Genomic DNA, 15,442 nt, shown 5'->3' with positions numbered 1-15,442 from the left:
AAATATTTAAACAAGACATGTACTATGGTTAACAAACGAAACTAGATAGGTCAATCAAAATGATTTATTTGATATTGTGGATGACTTTACAATTAATTTTAATTGAATGGACTAAATTGAATCGACTAATCGGGTATATTTTTCAAACTCATAGGAGTTCATCCATGTTTTTGCTTTATGAATGTGATATTTTCTAGACATTTCTAATAATATCAAGTGTTATTTCTATTTTGGCATTTCTAATTTCTGGAATTTTAGCCCTAATTAGCAAAGGGCCAGAGAAACTTTCGATTTATGAATCGGGTATAGAACCAATGAGTGATGCTTGGTTACAATTTCGAATCAATTATTATATGTTTTCCCTAGTTTTTGTTGTTTTTTATGTTGAAATAGTTTTTTTTTTATCCATGGGCAATGAGTTTCAATGTATTGGAGATTTCCATATTTATACAAGCTTTCATGTTCATGCTTATCCTAATTGTTGGTTTAGTTTATGCATGGTGAGAAGGATCATTGGAATGATCTTAGTTCTTGAATATTCAGACAATAAAAAAAGTATATAAAAAAAAATAACATAGAGACAGTTCAACTATTTCAACTACATTAAATAATCTTTCAAATTGTTCAAGGCTCTCTAGTTTATGGCCCCTTCTTTATGGTATCAGTTGTTGCTTCATTAAATTTGCTTCATTAATAGGCTCGTGATTCGACTTTGATCGTTATGGACTGGTACAGAGATTGAGTCCTAGACAGACGGACCTCATTTTAATATCCGGCACAGTAACAGTGAAAGTGGCTCCTTCTTTAGTGAGATTATATGAACAAATGCCTGAACTAAAATATAACAAACTCTTTTACTTCCTTCAGAGTTTGGCGAATGAGCCGGTGAATAGATCGGATGGGAGAAAATGATGAAGTGGGTTTAGCAAAAGCAGAATAGGGGTTCATCAGGGGAAGCTGGGTTTCAGAGATCTTAGTTTTATCACTAAGAGAGACTTCATAGAGATAATCTATCTTAGAAGCATTTGAAACACGAAAATCTGAAGGGGTTGAAGAAGATGGAGATGCAAAAAGGGAAACAAGTGCTTCTAGTATTTATGGATGATTTGCCATGATGTGAAAAGATATTCTCAGCATTGGATTCATCTACTAAGCGCATGGAACAAATATTATTACAAACAAAACCATGGCTTTGATATCATTCGAATGGATCTAGACTTAAAATCGGGGAGGACGAAGTCAGTTTCCTGCAAGTATGCCTTCCCACAGTGGAAGAACTTCTCCCGTTCAAGCCCTTCAGAGACACCCTTTTAGCATAAAATAGACTTCTATTTTCTTAAAAGGGGGGTGTTCGGTATTGATTCGTATAATACTGTTCGAGAAGCCGATGAGCTAATTCCTATAGAAGTCTATTTGTTAGGCTGTCCTAAAATAAAGTTAGTTATAGATGCTATAATAAAACTTCGTAAGAAGATAGCTAGAGATATTTATGAAGAGCGAATTAGATCTCAAGAAGAAAATCAGTGTTTTACTATCAATCACAAGTTTCATGTTGGACATAGTACTCATGCTGCAAATTATGATAAAATATTACTCTATGAATCACCATTTACTTTAGAGATACCTTCTAAAACATTTTTCAAATATAAAAGTTTAGTATATCCCACGAATCATTGAATTAGGCAGCATTCTTTAATATAGAATAACAAACAACAAATTAATCCTCATAAATTGCATCTTATTGTAAATGTGAACTACTTATACAAATAAAAATACAAATTAAAAAGCAGGAGATAGAAAAGCTGCAAGGTCGTTTGTCTGCTTGGCTAGTCAAGCATTGACTAGTTTATAGATCTTTAGGTTTCGATTATCAAGGAATAGAGACTGCACAAATAAAGCCTAAGGATTGACATTCCATTGCTATCATTTTATATGTATATGATCCCAATTATCTACATTCCCAATGTGCTTCTAATGTAGCATCCGGTGGGATGTTAGCAATTGCGTATTATCTTATGAGAATAAAATATGGTGTAAATTAACCAGAAAATGTATGCATAAAAGTATTTGCTACGAGGAGCGATCCTCGAATTCTGTCTGTTTTCCGGATTTGGAAAAGTTCAGATTTTCAAGACCAGGTATCTAGTCTTTGATTTCGCCTGATTTGACAAAATATGATCAAAAGCCAGAATTTTTTACCTCGACCCTGATTTCTTTTTCGCTAAACCTTATTTCTCCTCAGTTCTGAACTTAATTTACAATTTTTATGCTTTGCATCCGGTGGGAGTGGGACTATTTTACACATGCCTAAAGCCCAGATTTGCGCACATTTCCGGTCACCACTAGAAGAAGCTTTCCAAGAACTTTTCACACTGCAAATTCTCCACGTTTGCTAAACAACAGAAGTTAAACGAAAAGGAAATTAGAAAATATTAAGATCGAACGGCGGCAGCGATTGTTACTTTGCCACTAGTCTGATCTGAGCATGTGAATGCATGCGATTGCATTTGCTATCAATCGGAACATCAAATGACAAAAGAGAACGAAAAACTCTGGTTACTGAACTTATGAATCAATAGATGTGCTGATACTGATAAGGGTGCTTTCTGCATTATGTACACGAGATTTCCCAGAAATATCAACACGACTTTTCAGGAGTTTCTCCGAAGAGGAGCAGATTACAGAGCTTCAGAATCCGTACTTCATAAGCTCTGTTGCAATTGTACATCAAGATATGTATGCCTTCACCAGATCAGAATAGTCGCAGCCGAAGTTTGTCCTAGGGCAGGTGATTTTACCATTGTTCTTCTTTGCCATTTCTTCAAGAGCCTGTCTCAGGAGAAAAGATTATGTTAGCATCAATTAAACAAAAACTCAAGACACTCGTAGTAAACAATTTACACATCGACACATACCTTGGTGCTGTAGACATAGCCATTTGGTAGGACTAGAGGTGGGTTCTCCGTGTCCATAAGTTCTTTAGTTATATAACAAACAAGCTTCGAGTGCTCCTGCTTGGAGAAAGGTAATGGCATTGCAAGTTTTCGGAAACTTTCCTGCGATAACGGGTCTTCCTTTGTGCAACCATCCTCAGTGCAGAATCTAAATTAGGTCAAGGCAAACACATATGAAAGTGAAAAGGAACAAAAAAGCTAACTAAAGTAACCAGGCTGAATTAACATGGGTAATCCTCAGAACATATAGTTGACTTCATGGATTAATCTCTTGCTCAATGTATCACTCAAGCAATTTTCGATTCCAGATACTGTTACGGGGTCCTCTGCACACTCAAGGACAACGTCAGATGAAATGCCATGGCCCAGTGATATCCTTCCACCGTTCATTGCCAACCAAGGCCTTCCTGGACATGGTTGCACCAGAGATGAACAAATTATGTGGCCTCTGTGCAACAAGGTTCCATGGATCTTTAGTGTAACAAGCCAAGTCTGAATCAACGTGGCTCCAAATTTGGGCCGAATTTTGGGTGGATCTCTAAGTATTCCATCTCAAATTCTCAACCACTCCATAATTACAAATTTTGCGACTCCAGTGCAAAAGAGTCAAACCTATATACATTTTGGTTCTTTAAAAGCTAATACATAGATTCCCATAAAATATTGGCCCCACAAAATAAGTACTATTATGCTTCTTGTGGTACTCTTTGGTTTCACAACTACTGTAACCTAATAGAAATGTGAATTAGATGGGGGAAAACACATACACAAATAATTCATTGCATAACATGCCCTAAATCCAGGTTCAAGTATGTGGACTACCATGCAAATCTTTGCAATCCCTCCTTGTAATATTGACTCTATCACTATTCATCTGATAAATTGATGACGATAGTTGGAAAATCCTATAGGTAAATTGCAAAACGAAATAGTAGATGCATACAGTGGCACTCACATGTTAAAGAAAGGAGAATGAATTGAACGAATGCAGAGAAGTAATCACACCAAAGAATTCAAAAAAATAGAAAAAGAAAAAAGGATACGGAGTTTTCAGAGCAGACAATCCAGCCTGCAAATATATGCTTAGCAAAGGCTCAAAAGTCATTCCATATAATCTGCAGAATTCCTGTCTAAATTGATCCACAAGGAAATCCCATTGCTTCGGTTCAAATAAAACCTGTAAAAGAATACATTCGCATCCTTCGAGTCAAGACATAATATGAAAATGCCCAGACCGATGTTAAGTTATTAAGAGTACATAAGTAATTGGCGATAACACATTGTCAGTGAAGACCTTTTAGATTTGGTCAAAGTTTGGTGAGAATCTTGAAGGGTCCTAATTAGAACTATGACTGATAAGTACCTGCTATCATGGTAGACAAGGTACAAACAAACTAAATGACTTTTAATGAACAAATTTCAACTAAAAGAGCTACAAAGTTGTCAGATTAAACAGTAAGAATATTTAACAGAAAATTTTCACTGAGCACCTTACCCACACACAGTGAATTGTGAGATACCAAATAGACAAGCACTGGCTGTATGGAATGAACTCAATTCTCAGTAGCATGCCCAACTTAACTTCAATAGCAACATAAAAAATCAATGATCCACACCAAAAAGTCCATAAATTTATTTTCCTCTCACATGATAATAGAATAAAGAGACAGTTAGCTATTGTCTTCAGCTAGTATAGACAGCCATCATGAAGTTAAGCTCATTGCTTCATGGTAGTAATCTAGCTTGAGCAAGCACTAATGAATGGCCTTCATTCTACATCATATCAGCGCAAGAGAAATGCAGATCACCTTGTAGGTTGCACATTCAGTGTTGCTTCTGAATGCTAATGTGGCCATGACTCGTTGCAGCTCTTTCATATGTGTAGATCCCCATGGTGCAAGGTACTTTCTGGCGTAGGTAATAGCTTGCATGCTGTTCTCTGCTCTCACCAATTCGACAAACTCTTGAAGTCTTAATTGGAACTCAAAAATACTCTGTCACGAAAAACATTCTTGAGACTTATTGCATGTCTTAAAATTTCACGATAAAATTCGAGCATTACTGCAACATAATTCCAAACACTGTTCATATCGGACTGATTACTAGAAAATGCATAGATAGTCTAATTAATTTATTCTATCCTGGGGAGATGCAGATATCATTTTTTTCACTAAGAGAATAGTACATCAACTTCGTCGTGGACGAAAATACAATGTCATGAATAACGGTGACTAGTTGAAGAAAGCCAAAAAATTACTTTTTATACGATAGACACTGGCATGAATTTCATTTTTACTACTATCATTGGTATGGTAACCGGTCAACTTTGACATTATTTCAAAGTCACCACTCTCTTGACCTGACATAAAAATCACAGATGAAAATCTGATCTATTGTATGAGCAATTCTTTTAATAATATGGTAACTAGCTAATTACATAGATGAGACATATATTTTCTATGCATGAATCTCCACAAAGATGCCCACATGTATCTTTTTCAAGTGAATTTGCACATTAGATCTCTGTTTGTGGCTTTAGTGCAAATTGACAGAGTCAAAATACTGAGACAATACCAAAAAGTTGAGTGACATGGGATAAATCAAAGTATAGCAGCAAAAGTATGAAACTTGCCCTAAGGTAATCTTCATCAAAGATATCTAACCAAAAAATGCCTAGAATGCATGCTCATTGGCCACTAGTCATTCTCCTTCCTTTCGACACTAATGCCAAAGCACCATTTTCTTTTTATATTGTGTATCACAAATTTTCACAAAGGCTTCTTAATAAAGGCTACCTCACTATAACTCAAACAATTCGCATTCATGCAGGTACTGGCACAAATGTGATAACTCAATCTACCTCAAGCAATAGATATCTTGATGAATCAAGTATGAAACCACAAAATACAAATTGTCATTGAGTGACAGAGTAGATCTGCAGTTGCACTGGAGCAAAAATTTCCAGTTTCAAATTGTCTTCAAAATCTGAAATTTATAATAAGAGCCTAAAGATCTTATTATATAACCTTAAGCAGGCTAAAAACCAGGGAAAGCCATCTATTACCTAGTTAAATGACCATTCACCAAAACTTAGCACTAGCCACTTAGTAATAGAAAATAAAATGCCAAAGAAAATACCTGAATATCATCTGTTAGGTTTTATTTATTCCATTTCATAAACCTTGACAATGAACAAAAGAATAAAATGAGAAATCAGAAGAACATGGCTTCTGTTGGGTTTCGCAATTTTCTTGACATGACACTGTTCGGCAACTCTTGAAGAGGACTTGTGGACCAAACTCAAGCATAAACAACAACAAAATTTCCAGCCAAAGTGTAGCCAAGATTGGATGTTTGGTTCAATCATATCCATGAAGCTGAGCCATACTAAACTATCTTTCAAGCGATTATCACAAACTTACAAAGCCCCAGAAAGAATCATGCAGCAAAAGTTCTCTTTAATTCAACAACTAAGCCATCTGCACAGTAATCTGCAACTGTCACTAGTAGAAGCATAAAAAATAAAAAATAAAATAAATAAATAAAAGCTCCAGTTTATGATCTTATAAATTCATATAACTAGTCAAGACATTTCGATATGTACAACATTCTTCATTTGATATCAAAGCAGCAACAAGATGCAAGTGTCATACCAAAGAATTACTAAGTCAGTGCAATCCAATAGACAAAGTGGGTTAATAAAAAAGTGTCAAATTTAGATAGAGAAAAGATGAGCTGTGTCAAGCTGTTATTCTACATAGTGATAATTCACATTTATTTGGCTTCAAATCATACAGCCATCACAAGAGAGCAAGCACATTAAGAGAAAAAGTACATCGAAGAGTTCTAACTAATTATTTAGAAAGGACCAATCAATTGGAGAGTAAGTACCTTGGATTTCTTTAATCTTGACTTGTTTTCAGTGCACCAAGCTAGGGCAGGACCCACTTCCTTATTTTGGAGTGCATCAATAACTTTTTTGGCTTCCAGGAATACATCAATATCAACAAGATCCTAGCCCATAAAGATCACACAGATCATAATCATTTTCCAAGATTACACAGGAGAGAATAAAGCCAAGTACCTGTATATTAGTACTCTCTGCAAGCTTTGCAGCAGTATCATAGTAAGACATCCGCAACATGTAATCTACAAGAATTCGCTTTAATCGAGTGTTGCTCCACTCAGATAAATTCTCCGGGTCAGCTGATTCTAAGTGCTCTAATCGAGCTCGGCATCTCTGAGCTTGCAAGTGCTCTGTCCGACTTCCCTCTCCCAACTACTCAAGGTCAAAAAAATACAAAGTTACATGTCGTCACAGCTACTTAAGCATACAGCATTAAGACTAACTGAGCACACATACAGCTAAGGGAGAATATACGCATTATGTGTGGCCTTGCCCAAGAAAAGTTCCTCATCACAAAACAAGTAGTTCAAATAAGACCTCAGCCAATGGTATGTTCATCACAATCTAAATATCACATCATATCTTTCATCATTGGCTGCTTGGAAATCTTTCATTTCTTTTCGGCTAAAGGAAGCAACTTGATTGGATACGAGAACTCTCAGTCAACTATTTACAGAACAGTACTGAGAGATAACATAATTCAACTCCTTGAACACAACCAGGTTTTTTTTAAACCTTCCTCACAACCCCTTAACTTCCTTATACATTGAATTGAGAAAATTACTCTTTCTTTACTCCATCACAAAGAAAAAAAGAGAGAGAGAGAGAAATACTGATTAACTATACCCTTTTTTTGGGTCAATCCTACTCCAACTCTCAACCTATTTCAAACTTTTGTCCTACCCCTTTGCAGGACGTGGGAGTTGAAACTCATACCTGAATCTAATCGTCCCACCCCAACCCAACCCCCAAGAAGGTGGGGATTCGAACTCCCCACCTATCCCTTCCCAATGTGAGAAGGGTGGCCACTGGGTTAATTATACCTCTTTCAATAATAAAAGTGGTAGGAAAAAAAACTATCAAACTCCCCATAGTTATGACGACAATTCTCATCAGGTAATCAGCCCGAACCTCACTTTAAGGTCCTTCATTTCAATCTTTACCTAATTCCCTGCAATTCTGCAGGACTCGATATTCACTACCACGTCAAAAGCTTCCATTAGCCAGCCAACAAACCAAACCTCTTCCCCAACCTAAGCGCAACAAGAACCATCTAGAAACAATCCAACCTCATGAAACTACAATTCACCGATGACGCATCAAGGAAAACCAGAGCACCTTCCTCTTGAGGCCCTGCAACCTGGAAACGAGCGAGCTGAGCCGATCGACGGCGTTGTCCTCGCCGGGCGCCTCGGCGGCGTCGGAGACGGCGGACACGACGGCGGAGACCTCCTTCTCGACGACGCGGTGGTTGGCGCGCATCGACTTCTTGTAGTGCTCGAAGGGGACCCGCATGTACTGGTGCTCCAGCTTCAGCGACTCCGTCAGCCGCGACAGCTTCGACGACGGGGCGTTGGTGGCGGCCGCGGCGGCGGCGACGGCGGCGGCGGCGGCGGCCGGCGGGGCGCCCTTGGGGAGGGGATCGATCTCCATTCCGGACGAATCGATGGGGATTCGGATTCGGACTCGGATTCGGGGATTTGGATTGGGAAGATGTGGTCGGTTCTCGGTTGCTTTGATGAGTTGCTCAGGTGGCGCTGGGGAAGATGAGCTCTTCGGAGAGGAACGACGACGTTCCGTATCTCTCACGGCACTTCCATTCCTTGGACCAAGCCCAACGCCAAATTTTATCATTTTATAGCAAAATTACCAGGACCCCCAAAAAAAAAAAAAAAAAAAAAAAAAAACAATGTCGCAACTTGCAAGTAATGTCAACAAGTAACGTTACTCGTGCATTTGATTTTTTTTTTTAATCAGTATATTTAAAAGAAAATAGACAAATGATGTCGATTGCTAAAAAATGTGGGAAATTTAGCACCGTAACGCCATAATCTTGAAACTTTGAATAGTTGCAGGATTTCTGTCCTTATTTGGGATAATGACATAAATGATCTTTAAACCTTAGCCTAATTTGTAATATTGACCATAAATTTTAATTTATGCAATGTGATCTATAAATTTTTAGTATATATTTAATTTAATTCATGAACTATATAAAGATATTCAATATTGTCATTCCATTTAAAATTGAGATAACATCGAGTATTTTCATATAATTTAATGACTAAATTAAACATGTATTAAATATTTAGGGATCGCATTGGACAATTTAAAAATCTAGTGACGACATTGCACATCAAACTAAGAACAAGAATTGAAGAATAATTTCTTGATACAATTTGTTGTTTCCTTTGAAATAACGCCTAGAAGACACCATGGGTATTGCGCCTCATAGAAACTGATCTCTAGTAATATCTTTCTCATTACTTCTTTCTTCAGTAATATCGTACCATGCTAAATGTCTGTTGAATGGGAGAAGTTTTCGATCCTCTTAATAGCATGAAAAATATGGTACGAAACGTCTCCGGCGACCCTCTTCATCGGTGGCCCTCGCCTGGGAGGCAGCCACTTGATCTCGAACGTCGATGATTCCCCTCGACGAGGGCAGATCGATCTGTACTCAATCTAGAAGGACAAACCAGATGCTTTGGGAGGTGGCTTACCTCTCTCTCAGTCCCTTCCAACTTCCTTTCTCAATGAAGCTTTTTTTTTTTTTTTTTAATTCCAGACAGGATTAAGATCAATTATACCCTTCTCTATTTTCCTTACAGGCGCTGGATGTCATAGAATTCGCGCTCTTTGCGTAGGGTTGAGGCACCTTTCCAGAAATTACTATAAGCCTGCTGTAACTTCGAGGATGTCGTAGAAATGAAGAGTTTGCCATATATTTTTGTAAAAGCTGCAGCACCCATTTACAATAGATACATCAATTAGTGTTTGGGAAACTTATTAAGCAATCTGATAGTGAAAATGTATACATCTGGATAAACGAATTAGGTCATACGCTATTGATTTCAGAACAAATAAGTTTATGCAAGGACCTACTATCCAACATTAAAAGAGAGAAAATGCAGTACTACCGCTCTGCATTGTCTTTTTGACTTCTCTTAAATCTCATTATTCATGTCAACTATTCAAAATAGTGGGTCTCACATAAAATTTCACATAAAATCTCATTGGATCAAACGATCCTAACACGTTTTAATACAGATTCTGATTATTTTCTAATGTGATAGCTATCCTGTTTATATAAAAAAAAATTGATTTTGATCATGTACGAGGGAGAAAATGTGGAGCAACGTCGCAACGCTTGGAGCCCACCACCTGGGCAGAAATGGCACCTTCTGGCTTAGTGTAGTCATCTTCAGATCATCCTAGAAAGCAGTCATTTTCACTGCAGATTTTCCACCAAAAGGAAAAGGTTAAAGAAAATTCATGATTTGATTGGCATCACTTCATTCAAGCGTCTTCTAGATTCTGTAGCTTTACTAGCTCCAGATACCTCTCTTCGCTTAGATAAAACGATGATCTTGATTCCTTGATCACCCTGCGACTGCGAAACAGGTCTCGGTTTCGTCATGGCTTTTCGATCCAAGGTAGGCTTCGTGTTCAGGAAACGCTCTCGTCCTATGGCTAATTTCGATCCGAGGTAGGCCTTGTGCTGGATTAAGTCTTCTGACTGTTCTTTTGTTTCTTTCTTTTCTTGGCCCAGAATTTGTTGCGATTGCTCTCGAGCCGCTTGAATCAGACTGCCGGCTTCACCACTTCGACGACACCGAAAATGCGAGCGCACGCGCTGCCGATAGACAGCAGTGAGGTTGACCAAGTGAAGAAGCGGATGAAGAAGGGGGACTTCGTGCCGGTTTGCATGGCGCTCGGGATGATCACCCTCTCCACCTCGCTGGGGCTTTACACGGCGATGAGGGAACTGAAGGACTCGCCCACGGTGTGGGTGAGGAAGTCGCGGAGGGAGACGCTGCCGGAGGTGGTGGAGCCGGAGGTGGTGGTGAAGGAGGCGGAGAAGTTTGTGAACAAGTCCCTGTTCCGGAAGATCGCCCACCTTCAGGAGTTCGATACTGGTGATTCCGCCATCAGGGCCCGCCTCGCCGCCGGGTCCTAATAAGGATGCTTCCAGTGGAGTTCGAAGGCTTCCTCATGTAGAGAGCCTTAAATCTGTAGGCGTAGGGGTTTGATGGATTTAGCTGATCCTAGGGCGATGGCCTTGTGATGACATACGCCGCGATATGTTTCATACTATGCATGCGATACAGATTAAGACGTGTTAAATAGAAGTGATCATCATGCTGATCAATAAGCTCTGTATATATCTTCTCTTTCTATGGTTTATGTTGAACAGAAGTTCTGGTTTGCTGGTGTTGCCAAGATACCTTTGCATGTAATTTCTGTCATTGGGTCTTGTCAAAATATCTAAGCAGATGAAGTGCCATCAATATGAAGATCCAGAGTGCTTGCTTGATAAATCCTTGGCGAAGTACTTCTTCTTCCTTCAGGATCTTTTGATACCCATGGACAAGATTCTTGAGAAATTTCTGAACGCCAGTCAATCTACTAAGTTCTTTCTTCATTTTTGTTCCGATCCCGAGTCAAAGAAATTTATACATAGCACGAACAGGCTTGATATTTTTAAACTCCCAAATGTCGCAGGAAAGAGAAGGAAAATCCTCGTGGGTTCGAATCTGAGTGGCTTATTACCAATGCCTCGTTTGGGAGAGCTAAAATCCAAGAGGATAGGGCAGTGATAAGTTACCGACGTGTTAAGTTGGTTGGATGGCTTCTGGATACACCAGCCCCCTGTCGGGACTGGCCCTGGTTTCACGCTGCCTCTTTTGAATAAGAGCAACATCATTCCAATGTACTTAACCCAAATGAATCTTAGGATCAGAGAAAACCGATGTCAATGAGGTTGCAGAAGCTCATAGTCTTGATGGATACTAGCACTGTAAGAATACACAGACCTACCACCAACATTTTCTCTTCCGGCCAGCATCTCATTAGGAACCTGCAAGAAGCATCCAAGGGTAACTATTAAGTTCTACTTGTAGCTATTACTAGAGCTTTGTGCAGCTTTGAGACTCCATTAACGCTGATGAAGTACATTGAGGCAGCTATCTTTCTGTGACCGAGGACTCCATTGTGGAAGCACAAATTTTCAGAACTTCCACAAAGAACGACTAGTCTTCTTCCATCCCTCAGAATTGTCTTCTTAAGGGGGCCTGTCAAGGTAATTTGGATACAAAACCAAGCAAGTTTACCCCCACGCTTGGCCGTCTTGACATCAATGCGAAAGGGGAGGACCAACAAGATTTGCAACCTTCTTCGACATTTTTGTTCTATATTACTCGAGACTGAAATTCAGAAGCACGAATCCAAACCGCAACCACAGACATCAGCTTTAGACGGTTGAAATTTCAGTGCCAGATAGACGAGAATCATCCATTACTGAATCGGGGGCCATCCTTTTAGACCTTGCTGAGATCCTCCACTATAGCAAAGCTAACATAAAAGGAAATGTACCTAAAGATCCATTCGTTCTATTCCCCCTTCCTGTTTTCAAATTTGACATAGTTTGAACCTCATGTAGCTCAGAGAAGTTCCTTTTTCAGAGAGTTCCACAATAATGGCATCAAGCCACGGGCGCCTGATCCTTTCTCTTCTCTTGCGAGTCTCAAGCACTGATCATCAACGTCACTACTCCGCCTCTTCTCGATCAGAGTTGCCATCCTCCATGGAGCCTTCTTGCATAAAGAACACATCACCGAAAGGCGCCAGAACTTGCCGTGTGAATCTATCCTTGTAGGATATTATTGAATATATTGTTGCCCTGATTGATCTTGATTGATCACCGCTGTCCTAATTGATAGCGATTGACCCTAATCAGTTCATTAATGGGAAAGTAAAATTATTGTGCATATTTTTTGATATCGCTGAATATTTCTCTCGTTAGTGAAGCCTTACACATTATAAATAGGAATGTAATTATACAATCTTCACATGAGAAAGCATTATAACTTTTCCAGCTCTCGACTGCTTTCCATCGTCTTAATATTTTGATATGGCATCAGAGCCTCCCTTCTCAATCTACCGTCCATTATACTTCCACTCTATTACTCTTCTGCCCATCCCAAAATCAGAACTTTTTTTTTCCTTCCTTTTCTCTTCATCTTCTTCACGACCAAACTTGTGAAGAAAACATTTCGATTATAACAGCCTATCAAGGGAGTAATCACGCCAAGAAATCAAACCTCAAAATCTGGAGTTTTCCCAAGATTCAGAAGTGTTTTCCAAAATCCAAATAGTGGATGACTTACCTTCGGATCAACATTCAGACCTTGTTGGGGAAGACCAGACAAAAGAATAGGGCCTAACACACCCTAATGAAGACGACAGCGCTTGATTCAGCCCAATCCAGGGCAATTTTTTTCGAGCCCATACGTTCAATGCTTACCATTTCTAATCCAACCTTCGGCCCAGATTGAGAACAGCGAACCGGAGAAGGCCCACCGCTCAGTGCTGAGCCCAACTCAAGATCTGGACTGGGTTGGTCCTTTTCGAACCAAAGTGGTTCGGGTCCATCCATTTTTGGGGCAAACCCATACCGACCTATGGACCTAGTTTTTTTTCCCTTCGTAGGTACCACTAGCAGGCAACCCGAGCCAAGAGATGCAGGATGCACATCTGCCGTCGACGGACTCGAGCTCTGCCTCATTGCACAATAGCTCTTAGGGTAAAAAAAACTATTCCGTCTAGTCTTGAGAGTTCTGACCAGCCCTAACTACAAAGGACAATGAGGGATTCACTGATGACACAGTCTCTGTCTTGACCGATGATTGACTCACACAACACTAAAGGAAGTGCAATCGGCTCATTTGAAAGTAGATTAGGTTTATATATCACCCTAGAGATTGTTGTTGGACTCCCTCAAACTGAAGATGCAAAAGGAACTAGGACAACATACGAGAAATGTATGAAAGCTTGATAGGGCCAAGATTTTCTCCATACCCGAAGCCCTATCAAAGCTAAAACAAATATTTCGATTGCCACCATTTTCAACAAACTACCAATACTATGGAATCAACTCAAGATTGCTGAAGAAAAATTGCAAGGACTCGAAGAAACCCTAGCTCAAGTGTCCTATTTGTCTTATTTGTCATATCAAGTTTCCTATTTGTTCTTTGACCCCCCAAAAATATAAAGTGTCCTATTTGTTTACTAGCTAAACAATCATAATGGTCTCTTCCATAGAGAGCTTCACGTGCCAATACATCCCTTTTCCCTTATACATATAGACATTTAGGGACCATATTACATCCCACACTGTGATGGGTCTTGATTCTTTCTCACAATTGTGGATAATCACACATTTGAATGCAATCCAAGAACCAACTCTTTCCCATGTTATATATTTTCTTGTCTTAATTAAAAATCAAATTCACAAATCTATGCAATTATTTGAACTAATAATGCCCCTTAATTCTTTAATCATGTGTTTTACACTATTTATTTTAAATGGCATCCTTCATGAAAGTTCTTGCACTTATACATCTCAACAAAACAGGATTACTGCGAAAACATTGCCATCTTTTAGAAGTTACACATTCAATTAAGTATCAAGCTTCAATTCGGAAAATATTCTAAGGAGATTGTGTGATCATAGCAGCTTAATTAATCAATTATTGTCTTGGATTCTCAATGGAAATACTCCCTTTGAATTGCTCTATGGAAAACGTTTGGACATTCACCACCTTCGTGTTTTCGGATGCTTGTGCTTTGTCTCTATTTTGGGCCCTCGAGACAAATTAGGTCTTTGTGCTCTTAAATGTATATTATATCCAACTTTCTTATAAGGATATTTGGTTTATGATTCATCCATTATATGTTTTCTTGTTAGTAGAAATGTCATCTTTCTTGAAGATATTTTTCCTTTCTAGAATGAAATATCTTCACAACAAACATTAGATGTAGCTGTTGATCACCATGCTTTTTGAGTGAAGAAGATTTTTTTGTCTCCACAATTGGCTGCGATTCCCCATGTCACCACACCCGTGGCATCTCATGCACCTAATAGTGATGCATCCTCCTTATCACATATGAACAATAGAGCCCCAAGAGGTTAACAAGCAGTCACATCGAAGAATCATATGACTTCTAACTCATAAATTTATTCAGATAATATTTTTCCTGCATTTAATATTTCTTCCAATTTCAAGGTGGGAATCTATGCACCAACTCATCCTCAACGTTCAAGTTGTGCAACACAACCACCCACATGGACAACAATTTACATATGTATCCTTTTGTACACATCATCTTGTTTTCCTCTTATGTTAGCTTCGTTCATCTTTCACCCAAACATATGTATTGCATTAGTGAAATCTCTGGAAAACAAAAATCATCTTCGTATGATGAGGTTGTCAAAATTTCTCATTGGCAACAAGCCATGGAGGATGAGTTTTGACCCCTAATGGAAAATGAAGCTTGGGATATCATTCTATACCTTCTC

The 15,442-nt window shown here is 38.8% G+C and overlaps 2 protein-coding genes across 2 annotated transcripts; one reads left to right on the top strand and one right to left on the bottom strand.

Annotated features, from left to right (window-relative positions):
* Positions 1-2,530: 2,530 nt before the first annotated feature.
* Positions 2,531-8,691, bottom strand: LOC104421833 (protein MAEA homolog). Its single transcript, XM_010033951.3, has 7 exons — positions 8,200-8,691; positions 7,039-7,233; positions 6,846-6,968; positions 4,763-4,948; positions 3,998-4,131; positions 2,916-3,102; positions 2,531-2,829 (listed from the first exon to the last, which is right to left on the bottom strand). The coding sequence occupies exons 1-7, from the start codon at positions 8,512-8,514 to the stop codon at positions 2,728-2,730; spliced, it is 1,242 nt and encodes a 413-aa protein (XP_010032253.2). The 5' UTR covers positions 8,515-8,691; the 3' UTR covers positions 2,531-2,727.
* Positions 8,692-10,355: 1,664 nt separating this feature from the next.
* On the top strand, positions 10,356-11,402 carry LOC104421832. Its single transcript, XM_010033950.3, has 2 exons — positions 10,356-10,517; positions 10,634-11,402. The coding sequence occupies exons 1-2, from the start codon at positions 10,500-10,502 to the stop codon at positions 11,039-11,041; spliced, it is 426 nt and encodes a 141-aa protein (XP_010032252.2). The 5' UTR covers positions 10,356-10,499; the 3' UTR covers positions 11,042-11,402.
* Positions 11,403-15,442: the final 4,040 nt, after the last annotated feature.

This window comes from Eucalyptus grandis, chromosome 10 (genome assembly GCF_016545825.1).
Source record: "Eucalyptus grandis isolate ANBG69807.140 chromosome 10, ASM1654582v1, whole genome shotgun sequence".
NCBI classification, from domain to species: Eukaryota; Viridiplantae; Streptophyta; class Magnoliopsida; order Myrtales; family Myrtaceae; genus Eucalyptus; species Eucalyptus grandis.
Note: the sequence above shows the minus strand (reverse complement) of the source record. Positions and strands in the feature narration are given on the sequence as shown.

Coding starts and splice junctions, on each gene's coding strand:
- LOC104421833 (XM_010033951.3), bottom strand. CDS start 8,514: ATGGAGATCGATCCCCTCCCCAAGGGCGCCCCGCCGGCCGCCGCCGCC. Junction 7,234..8,199: donor TGCAGGGCCTCAAGAGGAAG/GTGCTCTGGTTT, acceptor GACCTTGAGTAG/TTGGGAGAGGGAAGTCGGAC. Junction 3,103..3,997: donor TTGTCTGCTCTGAAAACTCC/GTATCCTTTTTT, acceptor GACCTAATTTAG/ATTCTGCACTGAGGATGGTT.